The sequence below is a fragment of the Rhodamnia argentea genome, chromosome 11 (assembly GCF_020921035.1).
Source record: "Rhodamnia argentea isolate NSW1041297 chromosome 11, ASM2092103v1, whole genome shotgun sequence".
Lineage (NCBI taxonomy): Eukaryota > Viridiplantae > Streptophyta > Magnoliopsida > Myrtales > Myrtaceae > Rhodamnia > Rhodamnia argentea.
In genome coordinates this window covers 14837345-14858526 of record NC_063160.1, presented here as the reverse complement: position 1 = coordinate 14858526, position 21182 = coordinate 14837345, and the positions used below count along the sequence as shown (strand labels likewise).

Sequence of the window (21182 nt, the reverse complement as noted above, 5' to 3'; positions counted from 1 at the left end):
AAATAATCTCCGTAAGTTATGCAGAGCAAAAGCGGAGCTTTATTATCACACATTGCATCAAGTGTTCTGCGAAATATTTACCAACCTCGCCGTTACCTTAGGGTGTGTTTTCAACTTGTGATGATCAAAATGAATCGAGGCGGGGAGGACCGGCGGCTAGGCGAGCTTACCAGCGACCGGCAAAGATCGTGGGCGAGCCGAGCCACTGCGGGGATTGGATTGCAGCAGCTCGTCAGATTGCTCGCCGGTGTGGACAATGACCCGAAAAAGTCAGGTCCACCGTCTTTTTCCTGCAAGTTCGCGTGTAATGCTCCGATCGTTGGCCTCTCGTTTTGAAGTCTTCAAGGAAGACCCGTCATCATCTCTTCACTCTCCTTCTCTATCACCGAGTCTCCGCAGTATTCTTCTTCCTTTGGTCTTTCCCACTTGCCGTGACTTCTCGCCTCGTATGGAGTACGCAGTATGTGGGGACGTGAGACTCGAATAAGGCACGGGGAAATGATTGAGCAGTGCATGGATGTGATCGTGCATGTCAGGTTTCGTGTTGTAGACGAACGATGGTGATGTGGGTGCCGGTGGCTGCGGCTGCGGACAGTAGTGCTCAGGGGATGGCGTCGGAGCTCACTGCTGTCGCTGGAGATTGCCGGTGCTGGGCCGGAGAAACGCATGCATTCGCTGGAGCGGCTATGGGAAGGCCCGGGCGCGGCTGTCGGCGTTGGCTTGCCGTGAGCTGCTTTGATCCAGACATGACGGAGCTGCCGTGGGGACTCCGCCGGCACATGCTGGTAGCTCCGGCTGCGACAGGACTGACCAGGGCGCGACGATGGCGCCAGATCTTCCCATTGCCTCCGCCATAATCATTTCATTGCGCCCTATTGAGTACGCCCATTATTATCCAAATTCTTTCTTCCTACATTTACTCAGAGACGGATCCAAATTAGGCTAAAAATGTATGTGATGCATAGCCTCATCTGATCAAAGAATGACGATCTTTCCTAATTTAGAACACCCATGTGCTTGGCCATCTTCGGACATATGGAACTGATCGTGGGCTTGACCGAATTGCACGCTCTTGTGATCTTATTCCAGTTCGTTTGATTAAGCTCCGAACCTCTCTAGGCCAGTCTAATTAGGATGCAACTCATAACGGCTTATTACTACTAAATGCTCCAATTATGCAAATGCAAATTAAGTTTCAATTTTGTTCCGGGGGTCGGGATCGATCCCTAATTTTCTTGCGCGACTGAATAACCGAATGAGCTCATCAAAAATTACGTGTCGACAACAATCTAACCGAGGCACTTGATTTGCACCAACAAAAAATTTTTAGGGTTTTTGATTCCGTTTTTCCTGATTCGTAATTTATGGTTTTGGATATGAGCAAGATTCGTTTTCACTTCGACCAAGGTCCTCTTTCTATACAGGCAAAGATCACTGCTATAATAGGTTCTCCGTTGCGAAATAAAAAAATCTTCGGATAGAACTAAAGGGATAAGTACATTACAAGGGCTATAACTTTTGTATGGTGCTCACTTGAGTGCTATAACTTTTTTCTTGCTGATTTGAGTGTCATAACTTTGAAAAATCAATCGCTTAAGTGCCGTCGATTACATGGACACCGGAAAACCGACGTGAATATCAGAAAAACTGACGTGGCACCGGCGAAACGACTCTTTTGAATATTCTAATGTACACGTGCATTTTTTTCATAAATTTTTTTATTTATTTGCAATTTTTCTTTTTTACTTTAGTTTTTTCTTCATTTTTTGCTCTCTTGGCCTGCAACCCTAGGGATGAGGGCCATCGCCGCCCCGTCGGCCCAAGGCGAAGCAGCCCTTGCCCCCGGGGTTGTCGATTGTGGCCGGCGAGGGTTGCCGGTGACCCTCGCCGGCCAAGGCGTTAAAAGCAACAAAAATAAAATAAAAAAGAAAAATATCAAAATAAATAAAAAAAGATAAATTTTCAGAAAATATTAAAAAAATTTAAAAAAATCACGTGTCGCCGAAAAATAAATAAATAAAAATAAAAAGTCCACGTAGGATGATTCATCGGAAATGGCACTCGGGTTAGTGATTTTCCTCCGATGTGGCACTCAAATAGACAACAAATATATATATAGCACTCAAGTGAACATCGTACAAAAGTTATGGCACCGATAGTGTAGTTATCCCGAACTAACTAATTAGTCGATTGAGCTCCAACTAACTAAAAACTTACTTGAGAGGAGCTCGAGTTAGTAAGATCAAGCTTAATCGAGCTCAAATCAAGTATATGAGTGTTGCATAGTGGAGCCTAAATATCGAACTTATCTCGATCAGTTACACCCTTAATCGTAGCAGTTTGGTCGGTTCAATTTGATACTATTCATCTCTCCCGTCCGATCTTTTCGGGGCCGATATAATTCCTATTCAACCACTCATCACTAACGATTTGCCACTCCTTGCGATGCTCCATGTTTGAGAGCGTTTTGGAAGAAGGTGATCTATCAATTCCTCATCGGTGATCGGAAGAGATCATATGAACCTGAAGTTTCAGGTCCCCGGCACAGAATCAAAAGAAATTTCATCTGGCAACTATGAATTTAAGCCCATTTCAGCTCGTTCTTGAAAGATCGAAGGAAATTTCCGACTACCTTACTGAACAATCTGCTTCAAGTTGTCAAGCGTCTGCTTTTACTGAATCAGATACCGGCGAATTTGGATTTGATCCCATCTACTTCTTGTAAGAGCTTCGTAACGACAAGGTAGAAGAGTTCTAATGGATCAATAGCTTCTTTACATCCTAAGGAAAGAGCCAGGGTGAGTTGTGTTCTTCATCAGTTGAACCCCTTCTCCAGGTTAATAATACTGGACTGGTCTTCTGCTTTTGAAGCTCTTTGAGGCCTTCCCACTTACACTCTTGTTCCTTTAAGTATGCATCAACAAAAGAATTTAACATCATAGCAATTACAGTCGTTTCATCTAATCTACTGCTCCCGGTATCGATTGACAGAAGTTATGTATAATCTGGAAGATCGTCACATATTGTTGCTACACTACCCGTGTCGTTCCCGTTGAGTTCATGTTCATTCCACGAGAACAGAGTCATGTACTGTCAAACACAAAGGAGAAGATACACCCAAACAAATGAAATGTTCTGGATTGTCAAAACACTCCTTCCCAACTCATCTCCTTCACTTTCTTTATTAACATAATACAGTGTGCGAGCAGAGCAGAGCATCAAGGGACAGGGCACATGGTGGACAAAATCAAATCGTATAAAAGTTTGCTCATTACTTTACAGTAAACATGTCAAACGTTCTGTGTAGGGAAGTGTACCGTGACCTTACCTCTTACAAGCTCTGACATCCCCTTTTCCTTCAATGTAACCTTAAATTTGTATAACTCAAACCAAGCTGAGTTCGCACCACAAAAAAATTTGCATCGAAGCCATCCATCCTTTGAAGTGTGTATACATTCTGGTAAAAACATGTAAAGAAGTAGGGAAGAGTGATGGTCCTCGAATGACATTATTTACTCTCCAACTGCCTAGAGCTAGTGACCGAGTCGCTGAATTACACCTCCTTTCCCCTGTACATGTCCCCAGGAAATACATTCTCTAGTCTACACAAGCAAGTTACACGTATAAGAACTGAAAAATCTGCAGCAACTGCATTCCATGATATTTGGGCTGCTTTGGCGCCAAGTTCTTGCAATTTAATAAGATTCACTTCCCATTTGGGGTCAGTGAGTTGATGCCTACATTCTTGAGCCAATCCACCACTTCCTTGATGGTTGGCCTCTTGACAGGGTTGTCATTCACGCATAGCATTGCCACATCGAGAACTTGCAGCATCTGATCCTCGAATCCCTTTCCTCTGAGAAGAGAGTCGAAAATTTGCTCCTGTCTCCCCTGCTTCCCCATTTCATGCACCCACTTCACCAACTCTCTCGACTCTTTTGGCTTCGACACATCTACAGGTCGTTTCCCTGTAAGCAACTCCAACATGACCACCCCAAAACTGTACACATCGCCTCTTAACGTGGCTATCCAAGAATGAGCATATTCAGGGGGAATATAGCCCAAGGTACCGACGAGCTCCGTGGTAACATGAGTATGATAAGGAAGAATCAATCTGGACAATCCAAAATCAGCTACATGTGCTTCAAATTTCTCATCAAGAAGAATGTTGCTGGATTTGATGTCTCGGTGTACGATGTGCGGCTCGCATATCAGGTGCATGTAAGCCAGCCCGCAACTTGCGCCTTGGGCTATCTTCAGCCTAGAGGGCCAGTCCAGTTGAGCCGGACCGTCGCTCTTCTCATGCAACCAATAATCAAGACTTCCGTTCTCCATGTAAGTATATATAAGTAGACGAGAACCTTCATGGATGCAGTAACCCTGAAGGGCAACCAAATTCTCATGCCGAGCATTGGAAAGAACTTCCACCTCAGCTTTGAATTCCTTCTCCATAAGGCCCATGTCCCCTGAGAGTTTTTTCACAGCCAGCTTCTCCCCGTTCGGCAAGATTGCTCTGTAGACCAAGCCAAAGGCCCCACAACCAATAATATTTGCCTGGTTGAAGTTGTCAGTGGCTGCCAAAATTTCGGATATTGTAAGATCCTTGAAGTCATTCATGTTGTCCTGGAACACTATCACCAAGCTGGTGTCCTTGTCAAGCTCCCGAGCAATCCCGAGAGTGGAATTGATTGAAATGTTGTCCAAGTCGGTATTATCAGTATCCCTTCGGGGACTGATTCTTCTCTTGCTCAATACCCACAAGCCAAAAGTGATCATGAGACCCGCGATAAAACATGTCCCCACAATCAGACCAACGATGAGCTTCTTATTTGGGTGTTTACGTGGCATAGAAGGGAGCTTGGGTTGACTATTACAAGTCTTATTCTGTACGACTTCACCACATAATCCGGGATTTCCCATAAAGCTGGAATTAGGGAAGGTGTCAAATTGGCCTCCTGTTGGTACCGGCCCTTGGAGGTCATTGTCGGCAACGCTGAACGAGGACAAGAAATGAAGACCTTTGAGGGATGCAGGAATTGCTCCGGTAAGTTCATTAGAAGAAAGGTCTAGTTTTTCCAGGTTCGTAAGGAGACAAATTTCATTAGGGATGCTTCCCGAAAAATGGTTGTGATGGAGGTCCAGAACATGCAGAGATGTCAACTGGCCGATCTCAACTGGAATAGGACCGGTGAGGCTATTGTTAAACAAATAAATAGCAGGTGGGAGATTCGAGAGTTGATTATACTGCTGATTGGTCGCATTATTCGGCATGACAAAGACCGGCAGCTCGAGATAAGTCTGGTTCAGCAAAGCAATAGGATTAGCCGATGTCAAAGCCAGTGAACGTGTCAACTCAACCGGGAACCCGCCGCTCAGAAGGTTACTTGACAAGTCCAAGTAGAACAAATTTGGCAAGCCAGCAAACCAACCTGGAATGGTACCCTTGATGAAGTTCTGCGATAAGTCCAAAACTTCCAAACCTTTAAGCCTATTCAGCCAAATGGGTACTTCCCCTGTCAATTGGCAACCACCTAGGGCCAAAATCTGAAGACTTGGGAATCCGTCTGAATGAATTATATTATCATCTTGAGGCATGGCTTCGCCCCCGCCCCCGAAATTCATGGACAGTATAACAGCACTAAGGTTCTTCAGATTCATCAATATGCTGATCGCCCCGGTGATGTTTGACAGGGAATTGTTAGAAATCGATAAGAAAGTCAGCGATTGCAGCGAGAGTATCTCCGGCGGGATTTGCCCCTCGAGCCTATTAGTGGCAAATCTAATCGCAGTGAGTGATTTACAAGAGTAAAGGCTTGAGGGCAGTTTACCGGTGAAGTTGTTGTCCCCGAGGTCGAGCGTCGTGAGCTTCTGCAGCCGAGAGAAGTCGAACGCCGAGATATCTCCTCCCAAGTGGTTGACCCGCAGGATCAATTTCTTGAGGCTAACACAGTTGTTCAATGAAGAAGGCAATGATCCAGTCAAATTGTTGATATAAAGCAGCAAATACTCAAGCTTGGCCAACTTCCCAATACTGGCAGGTATGGAGCCACTGAAATTGTTGGAGTACAGAAGAAGAAACCGGAGATTGCTCAAATTCCCAATCCCATCGCCAATCGGTCCATTCAATCGGTTCAAATGCAGAGAAAGTTCCACGAGGGAAGTAGCGGCGTACAAGTCGCCGGGGACCTCGCCGGTGAGCGAATTGAAGCCCGCGCGGAAGACCGCCAGGTCCGAGCAGCTCCCTAGCCCAGACGGGATCTCGCCGCTTAGGTTGTTGCCCGAGAAGTCGAGCGAGCGGACGAGGCGCGAACTGTTGGCCATCGCGGGGTCACAGATCGGCGAGGGGATTGTGCCGGCGAGGCGGTTGTCGCTGGCGTTAAAACTGATCAGGTTCCAACCGAACTGGAAGATCGAGGGCGGGATCGCGCCGCGGAAGGCGTTGCTGGACAAATCCAGGGCCTGGACGGCGTTGTCCCGGGGAAGGTAAGGGATGTCGCCGGACAGCCCGTTGAAGCTGAGGTCGAGGACCCGGAGCACGCCGAGCGCAGCGAAGAAATCGGCGGGCAGGGCGCCAGAGAGCCTGTTGCGCGAGAGGTTGAGGTGGGTGAGGGAGGTCAGATTCCCGAGCGATGGCGAGACGGTGCCGTTGAGGAGGCGGCCGGGGAGCAACAGGCTGAGGACCCGCCCGGTGGTGGGGTCGCAGAGGACCCCCTCCCAGCCGCAGCAGTCCGGGTCGGCGGCCCAATTGAGGGGGTCGGCGGAGGGGAGGGGGGAGACGCCGGAGAGGAATGAGCGGAGGGCGTCCCGATCTGAGGGGTCGCAGGCGGCGGAGGAGGAGAGCGCGTGGCAGGCGAGGAGGAGGAGGAGGAGGAGGAGGGCGAGGTGGCAGAGCATGGCTCTGCGGGAGCAAGGCGTGGTGGGTCCGGGGGAGTCTGGCCTCATGGGGGAGGTGTCATGGATTGGAGGAAGGGGTGGTGGGGATGGTGGTGATGGTCGTGGGGGGTGGTGTGGAAGTACAAGATGCCGGAGTCGCAGAGAAAAGCCATTGACCACAGAGACAACAGAGTGTCGAGAGAGAGAGAGAGAGAGAGAGAGAGCGTGTGCGTGTGTGTGTGTGACGTTGATACAAACAAGCAGCGATAATTAATGAATTGAAAAGGAAAAAAAGAGAAAAAAACCGAAAGGGAAAGCGGGATTAAAAATCTAATAATGAGATCGGGGAAGAGACGAAGAGAGAGAGAGAGAGAGAGAGAGAGAGTGTCTCTCGTGAGGCGTTTACTTTCTGGGGCGGCTGGCAGTGGCGGGTGCGCGAGTGGGGATGGTGGACTTTCTTCTTGTTTTTCCCAGAGGATGAAGATGATGATTGATGGATGACATTACCCCCGCCCCCCCCGCCCCCTACCCTAGTGATAGAGAGAGAGAGAGAGTGTGTGTGTGCGCGAAGCCTGCAGAGACTCCCTCTGTAAAAATTCCTCCTTTTTTCTTTCCTTTTGTCCTTCTGCAGCGGTTTCTTTTTTACACGGTGGCCATTTTTGTCTTCTTCCTTCCCAGTGCAGACACTGTGGATCTCTCTCTCTCTCCTTTCCGCTCCGTGCGTTAACTCCCATGGAAATTTCCAGCAGAGAGCTCGGTCCCTAGATTTTGAGTGTCCGTCAACCTATCACTGTTGAAGACATAATCTTACTGTGCTCCACGCCTCGATTTGCTTCTGGTCCCCGTACGCCTGAACCCCCTACGGGAGCAGATGGAAGCGGGATTTCGGACGTGTTTCCACGTTTAAGTCGGGGTTTTCGTCCTCTGAATTTAGCGGGTTTTTTCGCGGTTTATTATCGGGTGAGCAAAGTCCTCCTTTAACGGCTGCGGGCCGGCATTGCTGGATTGGCGAAGCAGCGATGCCGATCCGGCTGAGAAAATTGATACGTGACGCCGATGCGGCACCCGATTAAGCGCCGCACGGACAAAAAACCAAGCACCTAATGAGTAAGAAAGGGCGGGAGAGAATGAGACGAGAGAGTGAACAATAGCGTGAGCCTCACACGAAGAGAGGTAATGGGGAGGTAGGGGGTGTCTCGACTTGCCCTATGGCCACCGGCGACGGTTGCCTAGCCCTCATCAATGGCAAGTGACCACCCCGATAGGGTCACGCAACTCTTGTCGTGGCGGTGCGAGACCCTGGCAAATGACGGTGCTCGGGATATCACGAGCCGTTGCCTTCGATAGCGACATTCACGCGACCTTTGCTGGTGGGAGGCGATATGATCGTCGTGGGTAAGCAACATGATAGGACGCTGTATTGCTCGAATAATCAAATAAAGTCTAACTAATGAAATCTAATGTAATGCCACTTGAGGCAAATATTTAAGAAATGAAGGGAGTGCCCATCGCGGGTGGCAATGACAAATCGATGGAGAGCGCAATACGATCTCTTTAAGTCAACGTCAAGAAAATCACCCGCATCAACTACCAAAGTTTGATTTTGACCACACTACCAAAGTTTTATATCTTCAAAGCACCTCTTTACTTCGATATTACTACCCCTTGCAAATATTCCCAAAATCATGTTAGAAAATTGGTCGGTCCTCCCGCCCGTCTTCTTTGTTTTTTTTTTTTTAATTTAATTTAACAAAAAATTAGATTAAATTTATATTTTTACAAAAATGTCCTTAATCGGTCGGGAAATTTAGTCGAATATCGGGCCTTTATTTAAAACAACCATAGCCACTTCAGGCTCTTCTTTGAGACAATAATGACACTTGAGCCTCTTATTTAAGACTAATATAATCACTTCATGCCATGATTTGAATTAAGATCCATTCCATGTCTTTATTTAAGAAAATAATGGCACTTTGGATTTTTTTTTTTTTTTTGAATTTTTCCCCGAAACTTTGAAACATAAAATAGTAAACCCATAAAATAAAATAAAAAAAGTAAAATCACGACATGGGCATTTGGTGATAGAGCCTAGCTTTATTCCAGGGGGCTGGATCACTACAGACCATATCTTTTCCAAATCTCCCTTTAAGTATGCGATTAACTAACATAATCATTTCTTTCCCTAGTGGTGCTTTTGGAATAACCCAACTTTTCAATTTTCCCTCCAATTTCCTGGAGAATATGTGAATTTTTTTTTCATTGACTAGAAAGATTATTTAATGGAAGGGTTTCTGAGCAACTTGTCGACAGATTATGGGATGATGATCAGATTGTAGTACCTAACAAGATGATTGATTAGTGCTCTGTTTTTTTTTTTTGTTGCTTTATCGTGCATCTTTTCTGAGTGCTCTCCATGGACCGATCCGGGGGCGTGAAACGTGTACCTTAAACTAAGTTTGTGGACTTTGAGGATGTTTTATGGCCATGGCTGAGCTATCTTTGCTTCTCTGACATTGGAAAAGATTTCGTATAATATACGTCCCACTTGCGATTTTTGGGGGGGACTGTGGATGGTCAAACAAAAATTGTAAAGTCAACAGTAGAGCTTAAGCATTTTGTTTTGTTCGGGTCGGGTATCTGGCGAGTGGTTGATCGCCCGCGAACAGAATATACATTCGTATGTAAATCCGGTCGGTTTTCGAAATACTCGAATGTAAGCAAATCTAAATTAGTCGGGAATACCCATCGCACCCTTGATTATATCTTAATAAAGTACGATGTCAACCGGATGGAGAGATGATCCCTCGTTCCCTCTGCTTCTCTCTCGAGTCACACCAAGGTCGCTATTCGATCAAGGCGACCGAAATATAATTGGTTTGCAGCATCGCCATCTCGTCCATAAGTTAGGGTTTTTTTTTTCGTCTGAGATCGAAGTCAACCGAAATCGTTCGGAGTGATTTGCAAGTATGATCTGAATCATCTGTCAATAAACTTAGGGAAAATGTTAATCTCCTGCTATATTTACTTTTTTTTTTTTCCTCCATTTCCTTCCTATGAATGAGAAGCAAATGACCTCTTATTCTTTTTCATTACAAGTGGCAAGTTCTAGACCCGAAGTGCGAAAGTTCGTGGAAACAAGAGCAAGTGGTGGGGTTATCCGAGGGGTCATTTCACCTGGTGATTTCACTCGATTTAGAGGTTTGACTTTTTGCAGTTCAAGGCATTAAAAAAACTGTGGGGGTAGACTCATCTGGAGAACACGGGATGGGAATGACCACCCAAAGTTGAGAGATCTTTAATTGCACGCAATTAATCAATGACGATGATTTATTATTCCTTTATTTTGTAAAGACTAGAAGGGTTTAATTACATTCTACGTTTCGCGGTTTGCTGAACGGGACATACGACCTTGGTTTGAATGCGCAAAAAGTTATACTATTCGATATGATATGATAGAAACTCGATCGTGGCTCGATTCAAAGATCTAGAACATACACTGCACCCGTTAATGGCTTCCTTGCCATGCGATCACGGTCCACCACACTCAATCACTTTTTTTTAATTTAATTTCTTTCAACATTACCCGAACATGAAATTCCCCCTATAAAATGGAAATGATGATGATGATGATAATAATAATTACAAGAACGAAGTCGAAGTTTGCTTTTGGTTTTTCGGACAATTTTTTGTATGTACTCACGACATCGGAGGTTGGGAGTTCCTATCGTGTCATGGATGAGTCGAGTGTCAATTGATCGCGCTTGTCATTGCGAAAATCGGGCGTGAATTTGAGTCGAGAACGGTGAAATTTTTCTGGTCCAAAGGCAAACGGGTCAAAATAATGGACCGTGGCTCGTTCGTTTGATCATCGATCTAGGCGAACATTGGCCTCAGACGTGCGTGAAGTGTTTCTCATTTGACTCGCTCAAAATAGGTGTCTGCTCGCGAATCTTGACCATCATCTCCTTTCAATAGAAAGCACGCGACTGGATTGCTACGGTCTTAGCTACTCTGTTTTTTTTTTTTTTTTACTATCATTTCTACAAGTGGCCCTACATAAAAATAATGATTAATACCATTAGAATTCCTAAATTAATACATCTGTAACAAATTTATTATAGTTATTTTTTTAACCATAAAAAATTTCACATTTGTACACCTATGACAAATTTTACCGCCAAATTATTTTTTTTTTTACCAAAAAAAATACCCCAAACTAGTACACATGTAATAAATATACCCAAAACTAGTTTTTGATCACCAAAAATCTCGAGCTGGTACACCACTGACAGATTTACTCCAAATTAAACTTTTTGACTAACAAAAATCCTCTCTTGGTATGCATGTGCCAAATTTACCTCTCGCTAGTTTTCATTAAATCGGATTAATACCACGAAAAATCCTAAACTAAAATATCTGTGACAAACAGAGGGTAAAAACCCAAAACCCATACACCCGTCAACCGTCACGTATCATCCAACTTGACAATTTAGTGAGAGTAAATTTGTCACAAATATATCGATTTAGGTTAAATTTGTCACAAGTATCCCTATTTTGGATTTTTTGTGGTAAAAAAAATAATTTGTGGTAAATTTGTTACAAATATACTAATTTGGAGTTTTTCGTGATATTAACCCTAAAAGTAAACCCATCCATCATCCTGGCAAACCGGTAATTTTCACAAAAGGAAATTGCCAATCTAGAAAAGTAAAATTAAAAATAATCATATTGAAAGTTAGGACTCGAAAGACTCGATTATGAATGATGAGAACGGGAAATCAAACCGGCTTGTTCCCGAATCATCGATTCGCAATACCTAGAACCGGGATCCCCGCTCGAGCAAGCCGATGATTCACAATACCTAGAATCAAGATCCCACTCGAGCAAGCCGATATTCGAGCTTTGAAATCGAGAACCAAACCGTTTCTCTCCGAAGTCGGCCTAGAACCGTATCAATTAGGCTGGATTCTGGGTTGAATCAGATCCGGTGCTCACTCCCAAGCAAAAATCGATGGGATTTGAAAAGTTGGTGAATGGCGTGAAGAGAACTGTTGAGGGTAGGCCCGTAGGCTGCAATGGAACATGGGCTCCTCGAGCCCTATCCAAATTATTTCCATGACAAGACAATGTGATTTATTCTGGAAGGACAATAGGACGTCATCTTGCTTTGTGAGCAATACTAACATAGTGGCTATTGCTGGGCAGCCGGCTAGTGGCAGGGGATGGCCAAAAAGAAAGAACAAGATTCCATCATCTAACAAAGATCTTACCTAAATCCATTTGGAGCCAGCATCCTAGTAGTTTGATATATTTTTTTTTTTCGAAAATACTGCCTCCGAGCTTGCCGCCTAATATTGTCAATTGCTATAATTGTTCTCTTCTAACGATGGCAACATGAGTCCACAACCCATATTTGACTCGTTTTTAATGATAGTGGGTCATAAATGGGTTGTTGAAACAAATCAAGTGGGTCATAAATGTGTTACTTAGAATCTTAACGGGTCATAAATAGATTGGCTAAGATAACTATTTTACGTGAGTTCGAATTTTTTTAAAAAAACTATAAAAAAAATTATTTTAGCAATATATATTTAAAAATGCATAAGAAATAATTTTCTCTCAACTTGATTTTAATAATGAAGGTTTTTAATAATATGAGTTGGATTGGGTATGGGTCTGTAAATTTTGTATAGAATGAAAATGGGTCAAGACGGGGTTAAACGGGTCAATATGGGTTGGACCATTTTCGACCCACGCGAACTGACCCACCCATTTAACGGTTCTATTATCTTCTTATTGCAAGGAAAGTTTTGGTATTTTTTCCACAAAAATAGCTGCTACCTAAGCGCCGCCTATGGACAAATTAAGTGAATAATATGCTCTACAATCTATAATCTTATATATTAAGTGAATAATTTATGTATAGACGTGATCTTCTGTGCATTGGCGGCGGCCATGGGCGAGGCTCGGCTACTGATGGAGGAAGAAGAAACGGGAATGAAGAAAAATAAAATAAAACAGAGAAATGTGAAATATAGAACACAAATAATATAAAAAATTAAAAAATTAAATTAAAAGTTAAAAAAAATTGAGATGGACAGTTCCGAAAAGTGTTTTCACTTATTCGAATTTCGAAATTCACTTTTCATTAATCGTAAAGTGTTTTCTGTTAATTAAGTCATTTTTGAGAAACCAAACTAGTGAAAGTCCGAAAAAATCAATTTTCGAAAAACACTTTTACCGAAACAAACGCACCCCAATGGTTGTCATCAAAGTGTTTTCTTAGCAGCATCGTCATCATCATTATCTGTGCATTTGTGGGAGGTTTTGCAATTAGTTTTTGTCTTTGAAGTGTTTTTCTTATCCGTACGTACATGTGTATGTATCTATTACTAGTATCATCATTATCATTATCAATAGTTATGTTAAACATATCTCAAACTTAAATTGAGTGCTTTTGTGGAAGAGGGTTTTCGTGCAATAATGAGGTACAATAAATTAATCGAACTTTTATATAGATAAGATACTCTGTCTTTATGTCACTAATATTATCTTGTATATAGAGATGGATTTTTGTGGAGTATAATGTAGCTTTCCACTACGGGAAGAAAGCATTGGTGCATCGTGGATCAAGAGGTGAAGAGCGACACGATGTGATATCACTTGAATATAATATTTAACAAAGAGACCAGTGCCCCAGATAATACATGAACTCCATGAAATCTTCATTTTTCTTCCTTGGATAAATGAGAAAATTGCCCGATCAGTTCTAAACTTATCACACGGCTGTCAATTCATTCATAAAATTTTTTAATTCTGCCAATTTAATTCCAAATTTCTATGCGAAATCCTAACGTAATCCTTAATGTATGATTTCATATTCGCCATCGCAATTGCAAAAAAGAAAAGTCCCATAGTCATTGTGATTGCTTCCATTTCCAAACTTGGTCCGATGAAGTTATTGGAGAACTAAAGGTAAAAGTACAAAAAAAAAGAGTCATAAATATTGCATTGATATTAATTGGGTAAATCTTTTCACATTGATATCAATTTAGTCCACCCGACCAGCTTAGGCTAGAGATTGCCGACGTGACTTAATCTTTAGATGTTGTTTTGAATCTTTTATTTGTTTTTTCTTTCTTATTTCATTATGGCCCGCGAGTCTCACCGTGGCCTAGCTGGCCATGGGGAAGGTGGCCCCACCAGCAATCGGCGAGGCCATGGCAACCTTCGTCGCCTTACCCATATCCGGGCGAGGGCCGACCCTCGTCCGAGCTCAGTAGAAAAACCACCAGAGCTTAGTAGAAAAAAGAAAAGAAAAGAAGGAAAAATAAGAAAAAAATTTATAAAAATTTATAAATTTTTGGAAAGCTTCTCCTCGTCTTGGATCGACATCCTTGGTGCTGCCTTGGCTAGGGATGCACAACCCCAACGAGCATAGTCAAGGTCTTGCGGTCTCTGATTGACGCTCACTAGCTCCGGTAATACCCGCCCTCTCCTTTTTTTTTTTATTCATTAAAAAAAATACTTCATTTTAATTTTTTTTTTTACGAGAAAGTACCACAGTACCAACAAGGCAATTATTAAGACAGTATTTGTTTTTTTAAACACCTTGAGTAAAATAATCTTCGATATTATATCGAGAATCGATTTTTAGCTTTTTTCTATTTGAAAAAAATGATCCATATGTTCGAGATGAATTTCAAGCCTAAGAAGATTAGGGAATTTATTAATGCATTTTAACCACTATGACACATATTGTTCGCATGGTATCTTTTCCAAATGAATAATTATATGACTCAAAGTGAGCCCGATAAGGAGTCGATCCTTGAATTAGCCATCAATCGATTGATTTTGGTTCCAAGCCAATTCCTTAAAGAGGTCGGTCGGATCCCGGCTCCAAAAACTGGAATTGGCTCTCCATGGTAGATTGTTTCTTAGACGTGGAAACTACTCCTAAGATTTATGGTCCGATTCATCCCTACCTGCTAATCCCAATAATGACATCGTCGATTTCTGCCTTTGGTAGGCATATCACCAAATTTTGTGTAGAAGGTGAAATATACGACAACATATGGATGCTTAATTTCTGTACTCAACGCTTCACTATTTTGCAAAAAATGAATAATTTGAAATATATTTTTCTGAAACGATTGCTTGTACCGTTTATAAAATAAATCAGCGATAAATATGTTCATAGAAGATATTGAGACATAAATAATTAAAAGAAACGAAAATATTTTTTATTGACTAATTATTTTAACCAATATAAATATTTAACGAAACATATTTGAAATTATTTATTTTTTGCGAAACATATAGAGCATTAAAATATTATTATCATTATTATTATTATGTATATTTGACCGTATGAAACTCAATGAGGAAAATAATTCGAGGGACCTGAAGAGTCAAGTACGGAATTTGATGATGGACCAAATCCAACCAATCTTCTAACATAACCTCGGAAGTCCAAAACCCGTATTCGGATACATTCCTCTCCCCCCCCACCCACCTTCAGAGAGAGGCGAAGAAGGGAAGCCCTTTCGTGATCGGCAAGTTCTCGTTCGAAATGGCGAAGAGGAAGATGGAGTGGGCCGCCAGCGGGACCCACTTGCGAGGAATGCCGAGGAGGGTGGTGTTCATGGCCGTCGGAGCGTTCGCCAAGGCGGTGGCGAACCTCCTCAACACCACCACCGTCCACAACGCCGACACCCTCCTCCGCCTCGTCCGCCACCGCCCTCCCGGCGTCCCTCTCCTCACCGTCAGCAACCACATGTCCACGTCGGTACTCAGTCCCTTTTCCATTTTTCGTTTCACCATTTCTTTGTTGTTTGTGAAGTCGGGGTAATGTCTGTTGGATTGCTATGTGGGGCGCCTGTTGACGAGTGGTGAGTTAAGTTTGGCACCGATAGATTGTATAATCGATTGGTGAAGAGTCTGCATTGGACTGTCGGGAATTTCTGTAGTTGTTAGCTAACGAGCCTCGGTGAATTCATGTACAACCGAAGATGGAAGGTTGCTCGCATTTAGACCCCACTGAGGAGCTGCATTTGAATTGTATTGCATAAAATGAGCAATCTTGGCTCAGTTGAACTGTGGATCTGTTTGCTGTATCGGAGCTTTAGTTTAACTGCTCGTTATTGATTCCTATATGGTTGTTTTACATGCTATTGGTTCGATTTCATAAGGAGACTTCAATGAAAGTTGCTTAACTCAAGGGTGATGCCCATGATTTGGCACATGTTTTGGAAAATTAAGGTCGATAAATTAGGGGGATTACTATGGTAGTTACAGCAATGTCATCCTTGCGTGTGATGCCAAAATGTGATAGCACCAATTAGTGGTTGGCACGAAGCTTATTTCAGTTGTTGTCTGAATGTACTCTTTCATTGTATTAGCTGGCTATTTGTCTCGAGGCTTTTATCTAATTGGTTCAGGTTGGACGATCCTGTGATGTGGGGATTCAAGGGATTTCCCACCATGGATGCAAGAATGGCCCGATGGGTACTAGCTGCTGAAGACATTTGCTTTAAAAATGCAGTGCTCTCATATATTTTTCGACTTGGTAGGTAATATGTTGTTACTTTTGATGCTCTTTGAAATAAATTTTCGTTCCTATACTTTTAAGTTGACGTTGTCGGTTTCTTGCTCCTATTCACGGGGAGCTTGCTTGGATCAACGATATAACAGTAGCTGACTCTTACATTGTACTCGAATATAGTTTATATCAGCCCTGTGAATGTGCCTAAGATGCTTCGTTTCCAGAAGAAACTTCATTTCATTCATAGGTTGCCAACCTTTCTCTTCTGAGATCTGCTTCCTTTGTATCTTTCTAGCTGGCGATGTTGACTTCAATGGGAACTGGATAAGTATTGGCATGAGAGAGAAATTTGGAGAACTAGAGAACACACTTAGTTCCTCTCTCGGTAATTTGTTGATTAAGTTTTTTTCCTGCCAGAAAAAAGTCTCTCCCTCTCTCTTCCCATCCTCAAACTTCTTTGGCAAGCTTTTTTCATTGATTTTTTTTTCAACTTATGTTTGAGGGGATCGCTGTTCATTCCTCCACCTCATGCAAAGAACGAGCAAATAATGCAACATACCTTAACCTTGCCTCATGGATTTTCAAGGGTGTGGCCTGATGGTCATTGATTCACTATGGTTGTTTTCTGGTGCAAATGACAGTTACTTCATAGATTTGTATCGTTAAGCCTATAAATACTTCTTTTGATCTCAATAATAATTATGCTCTTTTTGACCAACGACAGTATCATATGAAAATTGCAGCACAATGGTTCTTCAAAGTAGATGTCAAATGAACCCAAGCTGGTCCTAGAACAAAAACTCAAATGGTCATGATTCCTTACATTCAAACCCACGTCAAGGGGAAATTTGTCTTATCTTAATTTATTTCTCCTTCTTTCTTCAATACTGGCTTGGTTGTTCGGGATGTACAAGAATTGGGCAAAGCTGTTGTTGCCATGGTCTTACAGAGGTCTTATTCAGATTGTAAACTTAACTATTCTGCATGTGTGGCTAGTCTTGCTGACATATTGTTTTTTGGCTTATGGTAGATAATATCGCGAAAACTCTTTACACATGCCTTGTTTCTTAAGTAGTCAACAATGCAGGGAAATGCGTACCTATCACCAGGGGTGCTGGTATATATCAAGAACACATGAACGAAGCTCTTGAGCGATTAAGTGATGGAGAATGGGTATTTATTTCTCACGTCCCCCTCAAGTGTTATTTATAGTTTAATTATCCTTCAAGTATTTAATACCCTGTCAAGTAAGATGGCTGATCTGTGGACTTAATTTTATGTGTACCTGGTCAATGAATGTATCCGAGACAACTTTCATTATGATGCTTTTTCAAGAAGGTATATGTGATTGCTGAGGTTTTTCACTAGACTGAGTATGCATACATACGATCAAACTCTTAAGGTTTGCCTATATGTCCAGGAAAGAAAATCAGGCTCTATTGATTATTAATTTTCTATGTGTTAACTAACGGATGCAAAAGGCAATTAGTTGCCTGTTGTAGTTAAGAAGGCAATCTTCTGCATAGTGCAGGCATTAAGGAGAGAAAAAATGTTTTGTGGAGCTTTTCTGTATAGCCTATATCACTGCACTATCAATAATGGTGGACAAATATATTTTTGATTTCTGTGATTTTTAAACTCCCTCTCCCCCCAATCACGTGCATCTACGCTGGTAGCCTTACTGAATATATTGCTGATCTGCAGTTGCATACATTTCCAGAAGGAAAAGTGTCCCAAGAAGATGGACCTATACGACGATTAAAGTGGGGAACTGCTAGTCTAATTAATCGAGCCCCTGTAACTCCAATAGTCCTGCCGATCGTTCATCATGGACTTCAAGAGGTAATTTGGAGATTAGCGTGGAAGTAGTGATTGTGTACCAGTCTATTGCATGCACCAATTTACTAATAATATATCAGGTCAACTTGTTGTTCCACCTGTTAGGTGTCTATCTATGCTTCTCAGTTTCAGTGATGAGACACATACACCTTTTTGTCCCTGATTCACTTCTTCTACTGATAGAATATCGGTCCTTGATAATGATTTCGTATGTCAATCTGTTGTGAGGACATGGGCATGCTTGACTTGTTGTTCAGTGCTGACATAAGGAGTTCATTGTAGTTACTGTTGTTGCGCATTATCTTCAAAACTTAGGAGTTATGCAAACAAAATACTAGATGGTGATATCCTGTGCTGGGGGCTTGTATTTCTTGGAATACTGAAGGATCACTTTCACGTAGCATCCAACTTCGGCTTCCGATCCAGACACATAAGGGAGAAACATTATCAGTACATGTGAGAGCGTACTGATCACAGATCAATTTCTATTAGCTTCACTTTCTAATTTTTTGAGATTACCTGGCTGTTAGATGAGCAGCAGACCTCATACGCCATATTTAGTGTTGCAACATCAGGATTAAATGAATGTTTCTGTTTTTGTCAATATTTCTCTCTCTGTCCCTTCTTTGACGAATTTGGCCTGTCTAATTGCAAGAAATACGAACAATATGCGCAACAACAGTAACTAAATCTTTAACAATCAAATCAAGGTGGACTGATAAGCACCATCTGACAAGAAATACGAACAATATGCGCTGTACCCTGCCATTGCCCAAGGATATTAACAGATATATCTGTTGTGAACTTAGGGCTTGCCTAGATTAATTTTTACTTATTGCTTAATCGAAATCTTTCGGTGACACTCACTTTGTGTTCTTTCAATGCGAAGTACCTGGAAGCTTTCACAACATATAAATGTTGACTCGTACTTTGGTGGGAAAAGTAAAAAGTTTTGCTGAAGCGTAAAAAATTTTGCTCTTAATGAGAAAGAACCCTTGTTTGACTTGATATGGTTGATTTGTTTTTTGGTTTGGACATTGTTTCCTCATTGATTTTCAAATTCTTTTCAGGTTATGCCTGAAAACTATTTCCATGGCAGAAGACCTCTTCTCCCCCTATGTAATAAAAGAATTAATATTGTTGTAGGTGAGCCAATTGAGTTCAACCTTCCTAAAATGAGGGAAATGGCAATAACTACTTCTCGTGACTTTTCGCTTCCTACTTTGGGATGGCCTAGTGCATCTCCATGTGGACTTGATGAGGCAGCACAGAGATCTCTGTATAATGCTATATCAGATCGAATTCAAGCTGTTATGGAGAGCTTACGCATTTTTGGTAAAAAAATTTTAATGCCATAAAATTAAGGGCTGCCCCTTTTTAGTTAAGCCCAGCCAAATGAGTTTTAACAATTCGCCGGAATTTTGACGGCACCGGTATGTTCCCTTGCAGTTGATGATAGAATAAGAATATTTTTTCCGTTCATTTTGTCTGTCTAATTTATTCATATACTTTAGTTGTGGCTCAAGAAGCGGCAGATTCTTTTTGGTCATGCCTTCTAAATTATGGAGTGCATCAGGCTAAAGCTCCATATTGAAGGATAGACAAAGCATGTCTTGAAGAAGCGGGCAACAAATCTTGTTCTACATTTCTATCTTCGTATGTGCTCATTTTAGATTTCAAAATTCATCTCCATATCAATCTCTTGTACTGCTTTTTCTAGCTATGTGTTTCGTCCAGTGTGTGATATTCTACGTGGATGAAATTTGTTTTCTGAATACCTGTTGTTGAGCAAAAGTTCGCCAGAACTCATGTCTTCTGCCCTCAGCTGAAGTTAGATGCTTCTAACTGTTCTTCTGCACGGTAGGTCAATGCTTATCGTGGATGCATTCGGAAGCTTATCGTAGATCACTCGCAATATTTAGTGCAATGATCAAGCCCATGATTTCTTTTTAGGTGCGGGCACATGATTTGGGACCCTTGTTTGGGACTTTTTGCAAATGCGGTTTGTTGGGTGGCTTTGGTTTCATGTTACAGAACCCTTTGGTTATCATAGCACAAGGGAATGAATGCATGCTTGAATTCAAAGAACAGATGATTCAGAATCTCGTCTCGTCTCACTTCAGCTTTAGACTCTTCCCTGCAGAGCAGCGAAAAGAGAGAGGCATTCTTGCATTGGAAACTGGTGGGATTAGCTTTTACCTCACCCCCTCGCGTTGCAGTGCCATTGAAAAGCTTAACTACTGGCACTGGAAACTGGTGGGATTAGCTTTTACCTCACCCTCACGTTGCAGTGCCATTGAAAAGCTTAATTACTGGCAAAGAAAAATCCAGAACTGAGAGCCAGAACCGCCACATGATTAGGTTGTGGGCACAGAGACTGTAGTTTTCAGTAGAATGAGTGGTAGGTGAACCTTGTTTTTCTTCCTGAAGAAGCATTGTGGCGGCGTTTCACTGTCCTTCGATCATTGTCCATTGACATCTACCCAAATTTTCCCAGAAAGTTTTCACATCGAGGTTGGTGCCTAAAAACTGGAAAAAAAAGAAGAAGCAGCTTTGCTTTATGAGCTGAATCATTTGATCTGGTATCCCCCTTTTCTTTATCCCTATCCCTAAACATGGTTGTTGGCTGCACGTACAGGCTCGCTGCCATTGCTGCCCCAGATTTTTCCTTCAAGAGGGAGAGAGTTGAAAAGGGGCAAGAAAAGATAAACTTGGTCATGGGTGTCTTAAATGCCACAATTGTTTGACCTGGTTGTGGTCATTTGTTGCTTGGAGCTGGTTCTTGGTTGTGGCCCCTTCACAACTCTGCTGACGCGGGTATTAAGTTGGCGTCCATCAATAAAGGCTGGTGAACAGTCAATCTAGTCTTTTCTCGTGAGCTTAATCAAGACTACACGTCATCATCCGCCAAACCAAACCCAAAAAT

General features: G+C 42.3%; 2 protein-coding genes across 4 annotated transcripts; one reads left to right on the top strand and one right to left on the bottom strand.

Annotated features, from left to right (window-relative positions):
- Window positions 1-3235: 3235 nt before the first annotated feature.
- LOC115736369 (tyrosine-sulfated glycopeptide receptor 1) lies at window positions 3236-7095 on the bottom strand. The gene has a single exon (XM_030668054.2). The coding sequence runs from the start codon at window positions 6940-6942 to the stop codon at window positions 3706-3708; it is 3237 nt and encodes a 1078-aa protein (XP_030523914.2). The 5' UTR covers window positions 6943-7095; the 3' UTR covers window positions 3236-3705.
- An 8294-nt stretch (window positions 7096-15389) lies between these two features.
- On the top strand, window positions 15390-19956 carry LOC115736380 (N-acylphosphatidylethanolamine synthase). Of its 3 annotated transcripts, none has more exons than XM_030668068.2 (5): window positions 15390-15657; window positions 16314-16441; window positions 17505-17590; window positions 18122-18259; window positions 19327-19956. In XM_030668068.2, exons 1-5 carry the CDS (start codon window positions 15446-15448, stop codon window positions 19612-19614), a joined length of 852 nt encoding a protein of 283 aa, XP_030523928.1. In that variant the 5' UTR covers window positions 15390-15445; the 3' UTR covers window positions 19615-19956. The 3 variants fall into 3 exon arrangements, with proteins under 3 accessions (XP_030523928.1, XP_030523931.1, XP_048128603.1); XM_030668071.2 differs by having other exon boundaries at window positions 19403-19575; XM_048272646.1 differs by lacking the exon at window positions 19327-19956 and adding an exon at window positions 18485-18862.
- The last annotated feature ends 1226 nt before the right edge of the window (window positions 19957-21182 follow it).